The 21,215-nt window shown below is 43.2% G+C and overlaps 1 protein-coding gene across 2 annotated transcripts; it reads right to left on the bottom strand.

Moving 5' to 3' along the window:
* Nucleotides 1–372: 372 nt before the first annotated feature.
* dspb (desmoplakin b) lies at nucleotides 373–19,747 on the bottom strand. 2 transcript variants are annotated; one of them, XM_027000553.3, is made up of 24 exons: nucleotides 19,254–19,747; nucleotides 17,554–17,650; nucleotides 16,384–16,517; nucleotides 15,504–15,633; nucleotides 13,604–13,729; nucleotides 13,146–13,205; nucleotides 12,830–12,997; nucleotides 12,535–12,639; nucleotides 11,474–11,569; nucleotides 11,109–11,234; nucleotides 10,738–10,890; nucleotides 10,256–10,410; nucleotides 10,048–10,174; nucleotides 9,263–9,449; nucleotides 8,864–9,072; nucleotides 8,422–8,600; nucleotides 8,198–8,336; nucleotides 7,828–8,021; nucleotides 7,568–7,730; nucleotides 7,328–7,411; nucleotides 7,069–7,176; nucleotides 6,871–6,969; nucleotides 4,899–6,725; nucleotides 373–4,283 (listed from the first exon to the last, which is right to left on the bottom strand). In XM_027000553.3, the coding sequence occupies exons 1-24, from the start codon at nucleotides 19,442–19,444 to the stop codon at nucleotides 1,029–1,031; spliced, it is 8,112 nt and encodes a 2,703-aa protein (XP_026856354.2). In that variant the 5' UTR covers nucleotides 19,445–19,747; the 3' UTR covers nucleotides 373–1,028. The 2 variants fall into 2 exon arrangements, with proteins under 2 accessions (XP_026856354.2, XP_026856363.2); XM_027000562.3 differs by having other exon boundaries at nucleotides 6,228–6,725; nucleotides 19,254–19,746.
* Nucleotides 19,748–21,215: the final 1,468 nt, after the last annotated feature.

Genomic DNA, 21,215 nt, shown 5'->3' with positions numbered 1-21,215 from the left:
TTAAGTATTTTATATAAAACACACACATATAGACACATTGTGTGTGTGTGTGTATGTGTGCGCGCACACACACACACACACACACACACACACAAATTTCTAGTATTTATCCCAAAAAAACCCCAAACAAACCAAAAAACTCTTCTAATTATGCCTGAATACAACTTGAGCAAAGGAGGGTTAAGGGCCTTGCTCAGGGGCCCAGCAATGGGTATATCTAAAAAAACAACAACAACTGTACTGACTTCTTGTCTCTGATGGTGTTTGTTGGTATCCTTTTTGACCTAATTAATTTGTTTTTAACATACCTACCTTTGGCTGATGCTTAACATTTTACAATACATAACAAAAAATAAATAAAAATCACAAAGGTTGCAGTAATTAGTTTTTATTATTGAATTAGAGAAACAAATCACTTAGGATATATGTTAAAAAAATATAGTAGACAGAGAGGGCAACAGCTACACCTATTTTAGAGAAGAAATAATAATCTCCATTTCATGAACCATAAAACAGTATAAAACATTGTCAATTGACAGTCTAAGCTGTCATTACAGTGTAATGACTTCCTTACATCACAGTAATTATTTCCTTACCCACACTAGTTCAAGAATATAAATGCATGTTATTTATTGTTATTTTTTAAATCACCCCTAAAGCCACTCTTACATATCTGAATAATGATCTAATATAAAATGCATTACAGGCACATACAGCCACAGTGGATAATCATTTATCAATCAAAACAGTTTGTCACTAATGATACTAACATTGATATTTTCATGTAAGAGAGACTGATTTAAAAATCATATTTGCAGTAAAAACATGTAAATACTTTGTAATTCTAAGAATTAATGCTTTCCTATTTTAAATGAAATATATTTGCAGTCGAGTTTAAAATTGTGACCATGTCACAGCTACATATATTTTTTAGAATTATTAATACAATTTGGAATGTGTTTTGTATTTTAATGAAGTACATTTTTATTATTCCTGTGTTTAAGATGACAGTAGTTTGTAAATTTTACTTACGACAGAGAACTATTGCTGAAAGAGGTTTTGCTGTAGCTAAAACTGCTGTATCTGGAGGAAGATGTGGTGGAGAACGTGTGATCCGCACTACCTCTGCTGGATCCGCTTCGAGAGTTTGGACCAGAGCTCAGGTTTGAGTTGTATGGACTGCTGATGTCACGTGAGGATGCAGTAGCAGCAGGAAGCATGCGTATACCTGTTTTATCCTCCACCATACAGGCATCCATAGCCTCCTTGTAAGAGATCCTCAGCTTGGTCTTGGGGCAGGTTAGCATCTTGGAATGGTGCCGTGTTTCCAGAAGCTTCTGTGCCGATTTGCCATCTAGCCATCCCAAGTGTATAGCCTCGTCAATTGTGCATCTTTGCCCATTCTCTGGATTAAATAGGCCTCCAGTCAAAAATTGGAATTCAAGGAAACGCTGACCAGCCTCATATGGTAACCATTTTTCCTTCACTGCCTCAGCTACTGACATCTTCTTCTTGGTCTTTAAGTCCTCAAATCCAACGTAGGCCTTCTGAGCAGGTTTTAGTCGGTTAGCCATGTCATGATCAATTATGCCAATGCGAGAAGCCTCCTGAATAGAGATGCGGCGCCCACTTATTGGGTCTACAATGCCACCAGTGCAGGCTTGTGCTTCAAGCAGCCGTTGTGCTGTGATAGTGTCTACAAGGCCATGCTTCATGGCTTCATATACACTGACCTTCTCCATTTTTTCTGTAGCAAAAATGGCCCCAACTGCACTCTGCTCATCGACAGATGCTCCAGGTGATGTCAGAGTAATTGACATGCTAGTAATGCGCTTCAGGGTGTTTGGTGAGGATGGAGGTTGCTGCAAAGGAGCGTTTCCAACAGATGTTACAGTTTCACTTTTGATTATTGTTTGGGATGTATATGAAGAAGATGCGGAGCAGGAGGAAGAAGGGTGAGGGAGCTTTGATGGTTGGGTCTTACTGTTAATGATGTCAACAAACTGTGTAATAGTAAGTTCCCCTGTGCGGTACTTGGTGAAGGTGTCTTGGCTGATTAGACCCTTATCAAGAAGTTCATGTAAGTCATACTGAAGGCCTGTCTTCCTGTCACTGATGAACAGTTTACTTGTGCCATCTGAAGCAGTGACACTAATCTCCTCCCACTCACATTCCTGCTGGGAAAGCTCCAGATACGTTTCATAGTCAATCATCTGCTTCTCATAGGCTTCATGTACAGTCATCTCCTTATTGGTGTCTGGATCCACGATCACAACCCTCGTCTTCCTTGTACTGTTCTTTTGTGTTGCAGTGGAGGTCTTGCTCTTATCATGAAGTGGCAAAAGCACAAGGCCAGTTTTATCATCTGTAATACATCGACTCTTCAGCTGTAGATATGTCAGATTGTCCTGTGTGTTGGGATCGAAGAATCCCTTTGTGTCATCTCCTTCATCCTTCAGAATCTGATTCATCTCTTCATCAAAGTAACCTCGATGATAGGCTATGTCCACATCAATACGGTGACTTTGTTTGGGGTCAATGATTCCACCACTGGCTATCTGGGCCTCTAGCAGGCGAATGCCATGCCCTTTCTCAATTAGACCTCGCTCAATTGCCTGGAAGAGGGATATGACCTTGTCAGTCATAGGATCTTTATATCCAGTGACTGCTTTCTCAGCAGAGAGGAGCTTTTCTTTGAACTCCACACCAACAAGGTCCTTCTTACAGGCTTCCTCCACTGTGTAATACTGGTTGCTGACAGGGTCAATCATGAAGCCTGAAGCTGCCTGGGCCTCCAAAAGTTCTAATGTGGTACCAGGCCGCAGAAGGCCTTCTTTCATAGCTTGGTAGATAGGCAAGGTACATTTGTTGGCCTCATCATATACACCAGCAATGCAGGTGGATCCTTGCAGGTAGGCTCTAAGTCTGTGCTCAATGTCTTGGCTAGACAACTTGCCTTCTCTTAGCTGATCAATGTCTGAAGGCTCCAGCAAGTTGGCCTCTACAAGATCTGACACAAAAACCTTTCCCCGTAGGCCCTGCACTGTCATTGGATCTTGAGGGGCTGGTAACAGCAGCATGCCTGTTTTAGCGTCAGATTTGCATCGCTTCTTCAGGGTGACATAGGTAGTACTCAGACATGTATCAGGGTCAATGTAACACATTGGTTTTGCATTAAGGGCCTGATAAAGATCTTCATCAATTAGATTACGGTCCATGGCAACATCCTTGGGGAGATATATGCTGAGGACAGGGTCAAGGATCCCTCCTGCAGCCTCTTGTGCCTGCAGCAGACGCAAAGCTGTTTCTTTATCTATGAGTCCCTTCCTCATGGCTTGGCTGGCTGACAGCAGTTTGTTTGTGTTAGGATCTCTGAACCCAGTGGAGGCAGCCTCTGCAGTTAGCAGTTTCTCCTTATCCTCTTTATCCACAAATCCACTGAGATAAGCCTCTTTCACAGTCATCTTCACATTAGCTCTGGGATCCATTATGTGTCCTGTGGCTGCTTGAGCCTCCAGGAGTTTCAGGGCACTCTCTATTGAGATTAATTTATCTCTCTTGGCCTCTGTGATTGTCAGCATTCCTGTGGGCCCTGCTGCCAAACCTGAAATGGCTCCTGTGCCCTTGAGATTCAGCTTGATATTAACAGCCACTTCCTCGACAGTCTTCTGACCTCTCACCAAAGAGCCCAGGGTTGTTTTATCAATAACCCCACAGTCATGCAGCTGTTGGGCTGTGACCTTTTTGCGGACACCATCAAAGATTATGTTGGAGGGGTCAATGGTCGTATCAAGCTGATCTGTCTGCGTGTATCTATTTGCAGCACCTGGTTTCTGTTTTAGCCTCACCAACTCCTCTTGCAAGGAATCTCTACGCGTCTGTAGCTCAGTGCGCTCCCGCTCGAGTCCCTGTAGTTGGAGCCTGTGACGCTCTTCCACCTCTTTCAGCTGGGCCTGCAACCGCTCCATTTCTCTTCGGGATGAATCACGTTCTCCCTCCAGCATCAAGAGCTCTGTGCCGTGGTGCCGCACATGTTCCTCCTGAGTTTCATATTGCTTTTTCCAGTGGCCGAAATCTTTTCTAAGCCCATCATTTTCTTCTTGCAGTTGCGTTTTCAGACGCAGTTCTGATTCCAGTGATTGTTTGATGCATTTTAGCTCTTCCTCGAACTTCTGCATGTGCATTACATCTTGTTCCATTATCTTCATCTTCCTGATGAGGGCATCTCGTTCTTGCTGTAATTCAGCGCACTGAGACTGGGATGCCCGGATTGATTTTGAAGTCTGCCACAAGAGAAAAGGCAAAAAGATAAATTGAAGAGGGACAAAAAATAGTAGTTAAGAAACATATTTCTTACTATGTTCTTATAGAACCTAAACCTATCAATATTTAACCAATATTTATATTAAACTGGAAACATGATTCTGCAACATGCAGTAGTTCAAAACCATACAAGATTAAACACCAAAAGAATCAGATTTCTATTCAGTCATTGCAGAGTACTCTTCCCACTGACCACGACTCATGTATCTTTAAAGGATTCAAATATGATCAGAAACCTCTGAAATCCCCAACTCTGACAGAGGGAAACATGGAAATGTACATATATGTTTGAAGAATTTGTCACAAATAACAGACAGCACTCATTACAGGACAAGTGGCTGAAGCAAACTAAAGCATTCAAGGGATGCCAAGGGAATTATGCCTTGAGTGAATCAAGTGCAGAAACAGATCATGCAAAACATAATTGATAAAACTTTGCATATCGGAGTAGCAAAGGTCATGTGCAGCATGCAGTTAGACAGAAAAACATGGAACAAGCTAGAGCCAACCCTACACAATGTCCAAGTGGAACTACAAGCTACCAAAGTCCCAGCCATTCTGTAGTGCATCAGTACCTCGCTGGCCTGTTTTTGCACATCCTGTATCTCCAGTCGCAGTTTTTCTCTCTCCTGTGAGAGCTGCTGGACAAGCATGTCGTACTCAGTCCTAGACTGCTGGCTGCTTTGGAGCTGGTGCTGAAGCGCACTGATTTGAGCACTTATCTCTTCATCTTCATGGTGCTTACCTTGGAGCACCTCCTCATGCTCCAGCCGCACTCCCTGCAGCTCTTCGTCCAGGCGGAGGCGCTCCTTGGTGAGAGTCTCTGTGAGCTTCTTCAGGCGATCAATCTCAGCGATTGTCTCATTTAGTGCTCGGGTTTTCTCCTCCATGCTCCGGTGCAGGGCTTCATAGCGCTGGCTACCCTCACGAACCCGACCTTGCTCCTGCACAAGCTGCAGTCTCAGACTCTTCATCTCAGCTTCCAGTGTGGCCAGTCGCTGAAAGGAGGCACCATGCTCCTTCACATTATGGTCAAGAGCCTCCTTCAGCCGCCTGCACTCTTCATCTGCTTGTTTGGCCTCCATAATAGCCTCCTCCTGACTCTTGCGTAAAGTGGTAATGGTAGACGTGTACTCACGCATGGCCTGACTGGTATTCTCAAGCTGAGTTTCTGTCCTCCTGCGCTTGGCAGCTTCCTCTTGTGCCACACGTCTCTGGTCCTCCAGCTCCCCTTCCAGCTGTTTCACCTCCTTCTGGAGCTCTTGGATCCTCACCTGATATTGTGTGATATTCTGCTCTGCCCGATTTCGGTCATTGCCCTGGGCCTCTAGTTCCAAACGGAGGATACTCATCTCTTGTTGAGAGGAGCGAAGCAGGACTAGCTCCTGACAACAGGTTGTATGTTTAGCTTGCAGGTCAGCTAGCTCCTTCTCCAGACGACTCATCTCTGTCTCTAAAGCTCTCTTCTTGTGCAACTCATCCTCAAGAGAGTGCTTGAGAGAGGAAATCTCGTTGCTCTTCTCCTGGAGAGCCCTAGTGGAGCTCTCCTGAACTTCTCTCATTCTGCTCTCCTCTGCACTCTTCTGACTGAGCAGCAGTTGAATCTTGGTCTCCTGTTCACTCCTGTCCCTGGCCTCCTCTGCTGTGGCTGATTTCTGACTTTGGAGCAACTCCTCCAAATGCCTTCTCTGAACCTCTTCCTTGCTGAGGCTGAGCCGTACGCTCCTCAACTCCTCCTGTAATTCCTTTCGTTCTCCCTCTAGCCTGTTACAGTCCAGCCGCAAAGACAAGGAGTTGTCCTCCTGCTGCTGTGAGACCTTCTGCATGTTGGTCTGTGTTACCAGGATCTGTGACTCAAATGTCTGTTTCACCTCTCTCATTTCCATGTTATGCTGTTGCCTTACCTTAGATAGCTCCATCTGCACCTCCTTCACAGTCTGCGTCTCCTCTTCCAACTGCCTCCGCAGATGCTCAACCTCACGAGTCCGATCTGACACAATCTTCTCCAGCTCAATCTTAGTCCAGTTGGCCCCCTCCAGCTCCTTCTGGCTTTTCCTTATGGCATCATCATGTTCCTTCTGCTGAATGTTATACCGGTCCTCAACAACCTTCCTGTTCCTGCACTCCTCCTCCAGAAGCAGCTTGAGTCGCTGCAGCTCTGCCAGGAGATCATGCATATGACTCTGAGAGGAGCTCAGACGCTCCTGCGCTGCATTACACTGCAGGGCTTGGCTCCTCTTCACCTCCTCCATGGAAAGCAGCTGCTCCTGAGATTCGTTCAGCTGATGCTGGTACCGTGAGAGTGCATCCTGCAGCCCAGTGTTCTTGGCCTCACGGTCTTCAACGTCTGCTCTAAGAAGCCGCAGTTCCTCTTCAAGCAAATCTATCTTCGTATTGCGCATCTGTGAATTCAACACAGGGAAAATGTGGGCAAATAATAGTAGACGCACACACACACACACACACACACACACACACACACACACACACACACACACACATATATATGTTGCTGTTCCATGCTCACACCAATTGAGTTTTATGTACCTTGAGTTCCTCTGAGCTCTTCAGTGAGCTTCCAAGGTGTTTGTAATAGTCATTTGAACATGTAAGCAGCTCCAAGTAGCGGGCGTGCAGTGAGGAAAGCTAAGGCAAAAAATGTGAAATGATGAAATGATAAGAAACCTGATATGGGGCAAAACTTGGCTCTATGCTCATGGAACTGTGTGCAAAGCAGCACTGTACCTCCTGTATCACTACGGTAGATGGTGATTGTAGCATGCTTCTTTTAATAGGAATATTGAGTAGAGTTTCCAGCCCAGCACTGTAAGATGCCAACTCCAGCTCATAGTCCTATAAAAAGGCATTATTCTAGTCATGTATTTATTTTAAATGCTTAAACAGTGGGTAACAGTGAATGAAAGCAATTAAAACTATGACCAGCTTGATGTGATTGACATTGTCATTATTAATAATGACATTGTTTCTTGATGGCCGTTTTTACCTTGATGGCGTTCACACACACATCACCATCTCTTTGCACAATCTCCACCGTTTCTCTCTTTGCTGCTATTTCAGAATTCAGTGCCTGAGAAACAAAATACACAATTACCTTCTAGATGATTACTTAGATGACTGCTGTGCCATAATGTTAATTTGGGAATAAACTAAATAATTGATTGATTTCTGTTATGAGGAGTACATATGTGCGTCCTGAACATTTCTAGGGCTGACGCAGGCATACTTTCTGTTGGTTAAGGATTTTGGCGAGTGCTGTAAGGTCATCTGTTTTCGTGGCCTGCTGAGCATCTATACGGCCTCTGGTCTCGTCGATCCAGTCACTCAGAGAGGAACTGGACTGCAGATACAGCAGAAGCTGCTGCCGATATGAATCCAGATCGCCCAACCTGCAGGGAAAAAAGAAAGAATTGCATCAAAATACAAAGCCAACAATCAAATCAAGTTAAAATAGTTGGCTGTGCAGGGGGGAGGGGTTTGTCTTGCCTGCTGTTTATCTGTGTCTGAATACGCTTCCAACGGTTGGATAGTTGGCTCACATGCTCGACATACTGGGATAGGTCCATGTCGCACTTCTGACAGTTATGATCAAAGTGTTCATTGTACTGACGTGCCTTACTTAACTCCGTCTCCAGAGAGCTCAACGTCCCCTGCTTTTGTGCAAGCTCAGATCGCATAATCTAGCAAAACATAGCAAATAACACAGCAAATAACACAACCACTTCCAAACACCTCTTTAAATTACTCTATAGCATAAAAACCTTGCCCATAGATTTAACTAGGATCCCTAGTTCCCTAAAATACTTCAATGCTGAAAAAAAGATGAATTAAGATAACACTATAAAGTATGTGTTACCCTAAGAGTGTTCTGGTATTCTTGGACTTTGACAGGGTCCAGTGATGTTGTATCTTTCTCAGTGAGTCGAGCTTCATAAACCTTCACCACATCCTCCGTCTCCAATAAACTCTGCAGCAGAGACATTATGGCCTTCAACCTGGCACAGACAAAGCATGAGATTTTTCATTTGGATTTCCAAACATGGCTGGATTGTGATTTTTTAAGCAAGGTTCTGCCTGTACCTTAGTTGGCAAGTGGCGGTTTGAGACCTCAGCTTGTCAGTCCTCTGGCTGATGAGGCTGAGTTGGTTGCGCAGAAACTCAGCTTTATCTGCATCATCAATGTCCTCCAGTTCCTTCAGTGCCTGATCTTTCAGCCTCAGAAACTCCCCTCCCAAGGATTCTACATCCCTCTGCACTGCCTGCATGCAGCAGAACAAATCATAATCACATGATATTAGATATAAGTAGCTTTTATTTTGTCACATTTGTTTGTTCTAAAGTCTAGAGTCACATTTGTTATGGGCATCTGAGTGTACAAATGAAATTTAAATTTGAAATTTAACCAATTTTAAAATTTAAATTTGAAATTTAGACCAATTTTATCAGTCAAACAATATATTGGTCGGGCCCTAAAGAGCATAGCGTGTATGTGTATATATGAATGTGTGATGAGTGGCCGAACCTGCATGCGAGTGATGTGGCTGCCACACTGTGCGTGCGCGTCCGGACCCAGTGAGATGTGCAGGTGAGTGCTAAGTGCTGACTGCACCCCCTCCAGTTTCAGCTGCAGAGCCTGAAGTTTGCTGAGGTGGTTCATGCCGGATGAAACCTTAGGTGGCGCCATCTTCACTGCACTGTCCACTACTACTTCCCTGATTTGCTGGCCAGATGCTGCACAGTGGGAAGAATAAAGCAGAATTTTCACTTTCCTCTGCCTGATTGTGTGTTTGTGTGTTCGCACGTGTGGCACGCGTGTTTGTGTGTTCGCACGTGTGGCACGCGTGTTTGCGTGTGCTTGGTTTAGGCTGGATACACAGGGGATAGCTATAAGCATTGTTCTTCTGCTGTGTGTTGTACTCACTGTAGGCTGGCAGCTGGACGATTAGCTGGTCGTAGTGTTGCTGGGCTACAGTGTATTGTGTCTCGATGGTTTGCTTGTCCTCCTCTTCAAACATCTCTGAGCCCATGCAATTCCTCTGGAACTCCTGGTAGTGAGTCTCCAAGCTCTTAATGATGCTACGGTACTCCTCTGGACACATCTGAGATAGCTATATAGATATATATACACACACCCACACACATTAGACTGATTTAAAGGGTGAGATTACACACGTTGATAATAAACACACACAGTAGCATTAATTACTCTATATAAGCCAAAATCATGTTTGGGGTAGAAAATGAGATTTTTTTCGTATATACTATGCATTCAAATATTAAATGCTAAGTGTTGAATGTCATAATTATAAAATAATAATATTATTGTTATTATTATTATTATTATTATTATTATTATTAACAATAATAGACATATTATTTCCACAAATAATGTGAAGAATATGAAACAGTTTGTAACAGCTGTTTACAATATGTTACAAAACAGCTGCTGTTTTGATGGGAATGTGATCAGATCTCTAGCAAGGGTCTTTATTCCCAAAGTAGGTGATTAGCACCCATGTTATTTTTCAAACAGTATCATGTTCTTGAATGCATTATGCAGCTCCTTTACAGCTGCCGTCAGGTTTTAAAAATGGCGAGATTGATTTTTAAGTGGCCTACAAACAGCGAATATGCTTAGCTATCATGGCACTGCACAGACCTAGTGTGTTCCCATGGTAATACAGAAGTGCAGTTGTGGCAAGTTACCACTGATATCGTGAGGGAGTTGATGCGGTTGATGTCTTGCACACAGTACTGCCAGGAGATGAGGCTCTTTATGTTGATGTAGAGCTGATTCCACAGTGACAGCACGGCATCGAAATACTTATCGTTCCTGCAATGCAAAATGTACATGTCATGCCACGCACATCATTTCGCACACACATTTCAGGACTTGCATGGAGTGGGTACCTACTTGGTGGCCAGGCTGATGCAGAGCGGGTTGGGTGGAGGCAGCAGCAGGCATACGGATGGGACCTGCATTTCCAGGCCTCCCGGGCCAGTAACGTGCCACTTGCTGCGCTCGGAGTTCTCTTTCAGAATGCCCTCATCACCCTTGTGGATCACCTTCTGCTCAAAATATGCCAAAAGGGGGACAGGGAGGGAGGGAAAGAAAGAAAGAAAGAAAGAGAGAGAGAGAGAGAGAGAGAGAGAGAGAGAGAGAGAGCGAGAGAGATGAAGAGCACAGCAATTTTAGAGAGGCAACAAAAGCAAGATAATAGGCCCATAAATCACAGAAGGCACTATATAAGTTTAAAACGGCTGTGTGCATTAATTCATACTGGCAGGAGAAGCCATTGTCTTACAGCGATGGCTTTTGAAATGAGATGCAACTATGCAGTTAAATGCAAGGCGTGAGTATGCACTGTGGAAGTGCACGTGTGTGCGCATTGTAACCTGATCTTGTCTGTAGTCACACAGGGCCTGGACAATAACAGGGCTGCTGCTTTTCTCCTCCGGGTTTCTCGGCCTCAGTCTTACAATGCTCTTTGATTTATGCACCAGTTGCTGCATCTGCGGTTTCAGCTCCATCAAACGGTCACGCTCTCTCTGACATTCACAGATGAACACGCGCATGCACACACACACACATAATGAATGGCCAGGCAGTGTTGAAGTCCCTAAGCTCCAAAATGTTTAGGTACGTTTTACAAATTGATTTGGATGTAATAAATTGGAAATGAGCCATTGAGCACTGGGCCGAAGATAAGATGAAATCATGAGTGTAGTTTGTGTGTGTGTGGTGTGTGTGAGAGAGAGAACATTACCTCTAGGTCCTTAAGATGTTCTTGTAAATTGTGCAGTGGCATGGTTTTGTCACAGTTGAAGCTCTTGCGCATGGTCTCATGTTTTTGCTGCAGTTTGCCATATGTCTCGTTTGCTTCCGTGAAGAACTAAACAGAGATAGAAAGAGACTAGCTATATACAATAGTGTCTAATATAAAACAAAAATCATACACTAAACCATGTAGAAAACAGTATTACAAGCATTTTTTAAACTTAAAAATATTTAATATGAAGAAATATATACGCTCAAAAATCAAAAATACGCTCTATATTTACTATGATTTTTTTATGATCTTATTTGCTGCACCAACTGACAGGAATGTGTGAGGGTCTGTGTGTATTTCACCTGACTGTATGCTGCGTTCTCCTTCAAATGAACATGAATGCATTTGGTGATTTGAAGGAGCCAGCTCCACTGCGTCTGAAGAGTCTCCATGTAAGCCTGAGAGAAGGCAAGGGCGAGGGTTCAGGAGGGATGAGTGAATCGCACGCAAAGAGAGAGTCTCAGAGAAAGAGTCTAAGTGTAGAGAGAGTATCAGTGTAGAGACTCAGTGTAATGAGGAGGTCTCATTGTAGAGAGTGTCTCAGAGCAGAGAGTCAGTGTAGAGATTCAGTTTAATGAGGAGGTCTCATTGTAGAGAGTGTCTCAGGGCAGAGAGTCAGTGTAGAGACTCAGTATGATGAGGAGGTCTCATTGTAGAGAGTGTCTCAGAGCAGAGAGTCAGTGTAGAGACTCAGTTTAATGAGGAGGTCTCATTGTAGAGAGTGTCTCAGAGCAGAGAGTCAGTGTAGAGATTCAGTTTAATGAGGAGGTCTCATTGTAGAGAGTGTCTCAGGGCAGAGAGTCAGTGTAGAGACTCAGTATGATGAGGAGGTCTCATTGTAGAGAGTGTCTCAGAGCAGAGAGTCAGTGTAGAGACTCAGTTTAATGAGGAGGTCTCATTGTAGAGTGTCTCAGAGCAGAGAGTCAGTGTAGAGACTCAGTGTGATGAGGAGGTCTCATTGTAGAGAGTGTCTCAGGGCAGAGAGTCAGTGTAGAGACTCAGTGTGATGAGGAGGTCTCATTGTAGAGAGTGTCTCAGGGCAGAGAGTCAGTGTAGAGACTCAGTTTAATGAGGAGGTCTCATTGTAGAGTGTCTCAGAGCAGAGAGTCAGTGTAGAGACTCAGTTTAATGAGGAGGTCTCATTGTAGAGTGTCTCAGGGCAGAGAGTCAGTGTAGAGACTCAGTGTAATGAGGAGGTCTCATTGTAGAGAGTGTCTCAGGGCAGAGAGTCAGTGTAGAGACTCAGTGTAATGAGGAGGTCTCATTGTAGAGAGTGTCTGAGTGTAAGGAACACTTCTCAGTGTAGTGTCTCATTGTGGAGAGAAGCTCAGTATAGACAGTCTCAGTGTAGAGAAGGGCTCACCTCTATCTTGTCAGAGGCAGGGTGGTTGCTCATCAGTAAGCTGTCCACCTTCAATTTGAGTTTGTTGAGTTCTTTCTCTTTCACCTCCAACTCACTCATTAACCGCTGATGAAAAAATTAGTACTTCAGTAAGTTTTTTCTATGTGTATGCAAAAAGGAAATGAATGGTCTTGCTGTAAATGGCCTACTATAAGTGTGTGTGTGTGTGTGTGTGTGTGTGTGTGTGTGTGTGTGTGCGTGCGTGCACACACATATGTGTAGGATGGGGTGTGGGCTGCATTTTCCGCAGTCTTACCGAATAGTCCTCCTGCTTCTTGGGAATGTAGACATCGATGTTCTTGTTGCCCCAGTCGAACATCAACTCCTCCTCCTCCCGGTCGTTGACCCACATGATCTCACTAGAGATCTGCTCGATGATGCCCTGCAGCTCACGTAGCTGGGTGTCACGAGCAAACGACAGCTTCTGCCACCCCAGCAGGAAAAGCACAGCGTGACACTACTGGTCTGCTCACCCCCACCCCCCACCCCTTCTTAGCATATGCCATGTTTTCGAAAACAGGATCAAATCTAATCACCTGCAATTTTGCTAAGGCTAGCCTTGTTTGCCTTACCTGCAGGCTGTCCCATTCCTGCTCGAGCAGATATAGATTGGCCTTATCTCTTCTCTCTCTCTGAAACACAGGAAAAGGCTGTTGGTTATGTGAGCATGTACAGACAGGGTCTGTGTCAGAGCAGCACCGACTCTAGTCCTGGATATCTACCACCTCCACCAGAGTTCAGTTCCTGTACAGCTGACTCGAATGTTCACATGCTACTGAAGGGCTGGATTAACTGGGTGAGGTGAGGTAGATTCCACTGGCTGGTATCGGTCCAGGACTAGAGTCAGGCACCCAGGGTTCATCTTTGCTGAATATCTGTTTTGGTATTTGCCTTTGAAATCCTGAACGTTTGAACATATTGCCAAGTATGTATTGGGGATAGAGGGATAAATATGCATGTGTGTGTGAGAGAGAGAGCGAGAGAGAATGTTATGGCATCAACCAGGTGTATGGTGCATATGCAAACTCACCAGTTCCTCTCGAGCCTTTTCAACCTCCATGCTCCTCTGGATGGAGTTGTGGAATTTGCCGTGATTCATTATTTGCTGCTCTATGGTGGCCACGTCATCTCCCCATGGTGATGTCTCTATCAGACCCTACATACACGCACACATGCACGCACACAGAGAGAGAGAGAGAGAGAGAGAGAGAGAGAGAGAGAGAGAGAGAGAGAGAGAGAGAGAGAGCGAGAGAGAGAGAGAAAATGAGAACTGTGTTTCACTAAGAATGCATAAGCAAGCAAAACTGACTTTGCATTGTTACTGTTCAAACAACGAAGCAACATGAGGTGTTGGTTGTCTATACGTAAGGTGTGAACTGAGAAAATCACCAGTAGGTGGCACCCTCCCTGCTTATCTCACACATCACTTTGCAACTGTGCAAACATTCCATACTTCAACTGCACTGTCAATCATTATTTATTACCACTGGAACTAACTGAGCTGCTTGTTCCTTTCCCTGAACACGACTGTTGTAACATAGAAAATGCCATAACACATACACTTACTACACACTATTATAAACCCCTAGTAACTATGCTCTGATGCAATTGCCTTGGGTACACGGGTGCATTTTATGGATGATGTAGAGACTGTCCATTATTCTACAGGTGGTGGCCCATTCTCAGCAGCACCTGTTACATGGTAGCTAGTAAGTGTTTGCAATTATATGAGTTTATCAGGCACAGGAGTGCTGTTGGAATTTCTACATGTCACCGCCAGGGTGAGAGTGGCCTGCTAGTCAAACATATCTGACCAATAGCAAACACTTGTCCATCTTGCCACAGTTCTGCGGGTCAGTTACTTACCAGTGGTGAAGGAATGAAGGATGGCCATCACAAACAGTGCAGGGCAAGAGATGGGATACAGTCTCTAACTGTATGACAAAGTGTTTCTAATAAAAAATGTTTTTCTAATGAAGTGTGTGGTGAGGGTACATTCGGATTAAAAAAGCAGACTATTAGTTTGGCATGCATGGCACCAGTAAGCATGCTGGTTTGAACTGCATTATTTGCTGCTAAAGCCCATGTCCATTTGCAAAGCAGACTGAAATTGCAGAGTCGCACAAAACTCGATGGGCCCTTTTAAGCCATGGAAAATACATTTTCCTGACAGTTTGGTGGGTTAGGAATTTGTGGCATTCTCACATAGAGAATCCAGATGAAGATAAGTGTGAAAGAGGCTCCTTTCCCTACCCCCACCCTCGTCACCTCCCCCCTTTCCTCACCTCTGCCCCCTCCCCACATTCTGTCTGCAATCTCTGTTCACCTGTCCCTCACACAAAAAAAGATTTACAGTCTTATTTTGTGAACACCAGCAAGTTTTAAATAAACTCTCCAACGCTGTTGCTCAATGGTGTGGGGGTTTTTTTGTGTGTGTGTGTGTGTGTGTGTGTGTGTCTGTATGTGCCTCTTGCAGGGGCCTGGGGTGGAGGTGCACAGCATTGCCTAGAGTGAAAGTGCTTGGATGGTTTTGACTCCAGCTGCTGTTGTTCTGGGAAGTCTGCTGTTTGGCTGCAGCAGACTGTGTGTGAAAGGTGAAAGCTGACGACTTTGCCTCCGCAGGCCATTCAGAGAGCACAGCCACCATCAGAAGGGAAAACAGCCCAGCGGTCCTACAAAGGCTCGGGATTTATGGTCAGCTAGTCTTTATGGTCGGACTTCTTTATGGCTTTTAACTCCAGGCCTCTTGTTGTGGTGTGGGTGAGCACCCTTTTCATCCATTTTCTGCTAACACTTTTTTTATCATAGCTTGGTGAAACTGAAATGCATTCTTGTGTCTTTCTCACCACTGCTTACCATCCCTCTGGGGACAAACGACAAAACAGCTCCCAAGAAGAATGCATAAGAGCCAAAGCGTCCCTTGCGACTACCTTCTGCTGCGTGATCCAGGCCAGGGCATCATGGAAGCTCCGTCCGGCGTCGTCCCAGCTCAGGCTGCCTCGATTCTTCCGGGTCAGAGCCACGTGTATGCCTCGCAGCTGCTCAGTGCACTGCTCAATGCTGCATGGGGGTGGAGAAGGTGTGGGTTAACAACAAAGGGGGCAGAGAGAGTGAGAAAGAGAGTGAGAGAGAGAAAACCAATCACGCCAGGTAACATAATGGCTGAGTCTCAATGAATAGTGTTTACTTGCCTCCAATAAGTGTAAGACAGTAAAGACAAAGTCCAGCTGCTTTGAATTAGGGAGGAGGTAAGGGTAGAGAAGTGAACTCTACTGTTATTACTCTGCAATGCTAAAACCAAAAATGGCAACACAAAAACAGAAGTGCTACCAAAAAGGTGACGTTCTTCAATTTTGTCTCATTTTTGTCTGTAATCCTTACTGTTTAATTATGCAGCCAAAATTGAATCCAAATTTTTTTGTGGATGAGACCTATACACACACACTTGTGTGCATGTGTGACATGTGCTCAGCACCAACTTAAAGAGTCCCACTTGCCTTTGCATTTCCTGAACACACCTCTCTTATAGTTCCATTTTATAGGTGGAAAGTCAATTACAGTCCATTGGTTTCCTTTTCCAATTTGTCAGTCATTCCATCTACCACTCAACCACAAGTTAATGTCTGACATAGGACCATCGCTGACCAGTTATTGTTTGAGTTGTGGAAAATTAATGCATTGTTGTTGGACCAAGTTCATCAAGCAGTGTTGCTGGGCTGTTTACACATTTCAGTGCACTGATGAACTTAGAGTGACCTTGTCAGCAGTGGTCCTACATATGTGTATGTGTGTTTATATAGGAGATCTCACCTGAAGACCACATTGTCGTTGGGTTGGCCCATCTTTCTGAGCTCCATGGCAAGACCCTTCATCTGCTCGATGGTTTCACTGGCAGCAAGCATGCAGTTCTCTGCCTCTGCTGCTGCCCGCACTCCATCCGAGCCCTGTGACCCAGCACCCAGTTCCACAATGGTTAGCCTACTACAATACAGTCTACTATAATACACACAGTAATACAAGAATGCAGTGAAAGAATAGTCAGTCCATGACAATACATGAAGCAACCACAGCAGTTCAGAACATAGTAACGTAATTCAGTTCATTACATTTTAGGCATTTAGCTGACACTTTTTTATCCAAAGCAACTTACAATTATAACATAATACAATTCAAGCAACTGTGGGTTAAGGGCCTTGCTCAGGGACCCAACAGCAGCAACTTCATGGTGGTGGATTGTTTGAACTGGCAACCTTCTGATCACTAGTCGAGTACCTTAACCACTGAGCTACCATGGCCCACACATTACAACATTCATGCATGTTTCCCACCAACAGACAGTGATACAACAATAATCCTTTCACGAAACACAATTCAACAACGCAGCAGCAAAAATCATGCAGCTACATAACTCATTAACACAACAGTCAGCCTACCAGCACACACTGTACCGTGAGCACACAGTAAAACTATGGTCACAGCTAACACAACAGAATACACAAATTTCACCACCATTTCACTGCGAGTTATACTGTGTATGACTATGTATGTGACGAATAAACCGAACTTGAAATGTAGCACTCACACTACTACACAGGCATACTAGTATAAGCCAACCTTCAACCACATGAATTGCCCCACAGTTTAATACCAGAGTCATACTTTCACATCCCAAACAACAACAGACAGACACTACCACACCCCACACAGTAATACTGTGGTTAATAAGTCACATTTCACTGTATGAATTACACAATAATAAAGGGATCTACAGCAGGGAAGTCTTCAAAACCACATTCACTGGTTATTAAATTCACATTCAGTTGACGCAGTGACAGTTCAGTCAGGGTTCATGCTGTATTGAAGCTGATGAGGTTTCACTTTTAGTTTGTGTGAGAAATGGAGAAGCGGGAAGATAGAGATGGAGATTGAAGGAGAAAGAGGCTGTGTGTAAGGTTTTGTGCAAGCACATTTTTTGCCCACCGTTTGCAGGACAAACTCCGCTTTCCGCAGAAACTCTTGGCACTGGTTCATGAGAATGGACGCTCTCTGGTGCATGACAACACCGGGGGAGGAAGGGCTACAGAAGAAAAGGGGGCGTGGTCAGCATCTGCATTTCTTCCCAGTCACAAACTATGCATTTTTTTTTTACTTCTCACTATCTATAACTACTACCACTAGAGAGCTGAGGAATCTAAACAATATTTTTGACCTGGAAATAGTCTGGCAAAAAGTGATTTTCATACATTTTCATGTAACATTTTAGAAGTACACTCACTGTCCACATATGACATGACGGACAGAGAGAATACAGTGCAGTGCTGATGTGCACTATTTGTTTTGGTCTCAAGTTTTATATTGTTTTTTGTTATCCCACTCAACATTTATAAAACATTTATGTCCATGCACAAAAAAAGAAAAGAAATAGGGGCATTATTTTAAATAAAGGAAAGAGATTTTGTATTTGTTTCATATTTGAGAGATCCTGTTTTTCAATGTTTGGATATGGGCACATCATTTACATTACTGAACTACTGAATCGGGATTGCTTTTACCATAGCACCAGTTGGGTATCTTATCCCTTCAGCCAAGTGGCATCACCAGTGGGTGGAGCACTATGAACCAGGTTCCCTCCCAACACACAGCCCAAGTCAGGCAGCAGCACGATTTATAGTAAAGGCTGAGTCAATGAGGAATGGTGTTGCCTGGAAGATCTGAAGTGATAATACTTTCATTCTCTGCACTTTGTACTTTCAAATATCTGCTTTCATATTCTCCACCTGGAGTATAGTTTGGAGCAATTCATGCTACATTCTGTAAAGTTTGTAAATAAAGAGAATTAACAATAATGTAGCATACAAGAATGTAACTACAACACAGAAAAGCAACCTGGATGACTAAGTGCAAAAAAGATCTTCCAAGGTAATATTATTAAACTCTAAGACTAATCATTAAAAAAAGTGAGGTAAACAAACCCATAGTTCTTAATAGGCTCATTCTGTTACACAAATGTCTGGCAAATAATTAGCAGTCAGGAATGTGTGTGAGGACACAAGATAATCGTGCTATTCATTCTTTGATGGGAACTGCCTTATCATTAATTGTTCTGAAGGTATCCGATAGCATGGCCATTCAACATTCCTCTTGGGATCACCAAACTACAGGTCACTTCATTTTCTAAAAGGTAAAGCCTACTCCTTTTCCAAAATGCGGTGGTTAAATGCTCATATCTCGCCTCGATGTTTTGGATTTGCAATAGGCTGGCGCGTACAATTCAAATACATTTACATCAGCGTACGAATGCAAATGCAAATTTGCGTATAATTAAACATAACCAGTAACCCTTTGCCATTTGATGGGAATGATTGAAGGACGCATAGGGAAGTGAAGAAAACAGTGGGATAGCTTTTTGCTCTTTTATCAAGCCTATGTTTGTTACTTCTGTATCACCGAGCTGGTCAGACTCATTTGCAATGCACACAGTGCCATATAACGGATCCAGACATCTTGGCCGAACTACAGACCGTTGGAAACGAGAGCACAAAAGAAAATTTCACCCTGGGGTTAAAACACTAATTTCACATAGCACCCGTACATGTCTACTACATAAGTAACGATCTTCTTCTAACCCCTAGATGTCTGCTTTCTAAACTACAATGGTCCATAAACTTTGAAGAACTTACGCCTGTCCTCCCGATACGGAGCCTCTGGGAAAAGTGAAGCTGAAGTCCTCCGCGCACTCCGGGCCGTATCCGTTACCACCTTGCGCCACTTCGCTCCGAGCATACTGATAGTTCCCGGTCACTAGGTCACTTCGCGAGCCGGCGCGCCGAACGTAAGTGTTCAGCCCACGCTGAGAGCCGTAAAGACTCATGATCTAGTCCAAAACTAAACGTTTAAGGCAAAACGCGTTAAAACAAAACAAGCTTAAGCCGGTGTAGTCTTCAACTCCACAAACTGCAGCCGCGAAGTGTCGAATAGCGAAGACGCGAAGTTCAGCATTGCGCTTTGGCTCCTCTCCGACTCTCGAGCGCCCCAACCTGTGCTTCGCGAAGAGGAAACACGGAAGGGCTCTCGGTTTTATGGGCCGCACCTATATCCCGTTGGTCAAATGGCGTTTTCAGTAGGTTTGTCTACACCCGTCTGGCGTATTTTCTTTCTGGAAAAGAAACAGGCTTGTGTATCAACATGGGTTTTCATGAAAAACCGGTTAATCTCCAAATGACTGATTGATTCAGTTGTTGCTAGTATTGAGTGCTAATACAGAGTGACATGGTTATTTTTAGTTACTGGGGTTCGGTTAATGCTATATTAGCCTACAATATGTTTAACTAGTCATATATATATATATATATATATATATATATATATATATATATATATATATATATATATATATATATATATATATATATATATAGTCATATATAGTCATATATATATATATATATGTGTGTGTGTGTGTGTATATATATATATATATGACTATATATATATATAACTATATATATATGTGTTTGTGTATATATATATGACTATATATGACTATATATATGTGTATATATATATATGACTATATATATATATATATATGACTATATATATATATATATATATATATATAAATATGTATAGGTGAAATGTGAAATTATTTTCTATGTCCTGTGTGTGTGTCCTTCCATGCTTCAACAGGTCAACCGCTACACTCACAGAGAACACCTCACGTAAAACATATGTTTGTCTCTTATTTACTATAAAGACATTGCTTCGTTTTTTGTTCTCATGGGTGTGTCTATGTATGACATCAGCTCCATACACCCTACTGTAATATTCCTCACCTTCATGTATAAATGAGCTAATCCGTTCTGACACAGGGTCATACACTCTTAGAGTGATTGGTAATGTGAAGGGAGAGCGAGAGACAGAAATATCACTCTGCTGATCCCTGAGTAGTTCTGCACTCATGAGCACGCCCAGGCTTGACGCTAACATTCTTTTACGGCATATTAACTGCTCTCTGTTAAATCGACATTCAATACATTAAGCTCTTCTGCTTAGAAATGCTCATCTCAAAACAAGTAGCATTCATTTATAACGTTTGTCTGTGTGTGCATGCGCAGACGTCTGCATGTGTGCCTAGATTCATTCCAATTAAGAAATTATGCATCTTCCAGACAGGATGAGATGCTGTATATGCCTTTTAAAAAGACGTATTTGGATATATATATATATATATATATATATATATATATATATATATATATATATATATATATATAATAAATTATCAGTACAGAAATAAGCCGTGTTCTTAGGGTTCTTAATCCATGCACTGAGCCAGTAACCTGTTTTATCTTTTCATCGTTTCTTGAACGCTACCTCATGGATATCAGGGCAGAAGAGCATTGTCAATTTGCCTGACATTCATCTCTAATTTCCAACTTACACATGTGTAACTGTCATTTCTTGCCTTCCAGTCAGTGCCATTGAGTCTATAAAAATGGAGTTGTGCAATAACTGAAGTTTTGGAAAAAGTTTACAAAACCTGTCCTTCCTTGCTGATATATCGCACAGTCAACAACACTGTTGAGTTTTATCTATTCCCTCTCATGATCATCAGTCTTTTATAAGAATACACTTTATAA

This window comes from Electrophorus electricus, chromosome 2 (genome assembly GCF_041902795.1).
Source record: "Electrophorus electricus isolate QZ-2024a chromosome 2, ASM4190279v1, whole genome shotgun sequence".
In the NCBI taxonomy this organism is placed as follows: Eukaryota; Metazoa; Chordata; class Actinopteri; order Gymnotiformes; family Gymnotidae; genus Electrophorus; species Electrophorus electricus.
Note: the sequence above shows the minus strand (reverse complement) of the source record. Positions and strands in the feature narration are given on the sequence as shown.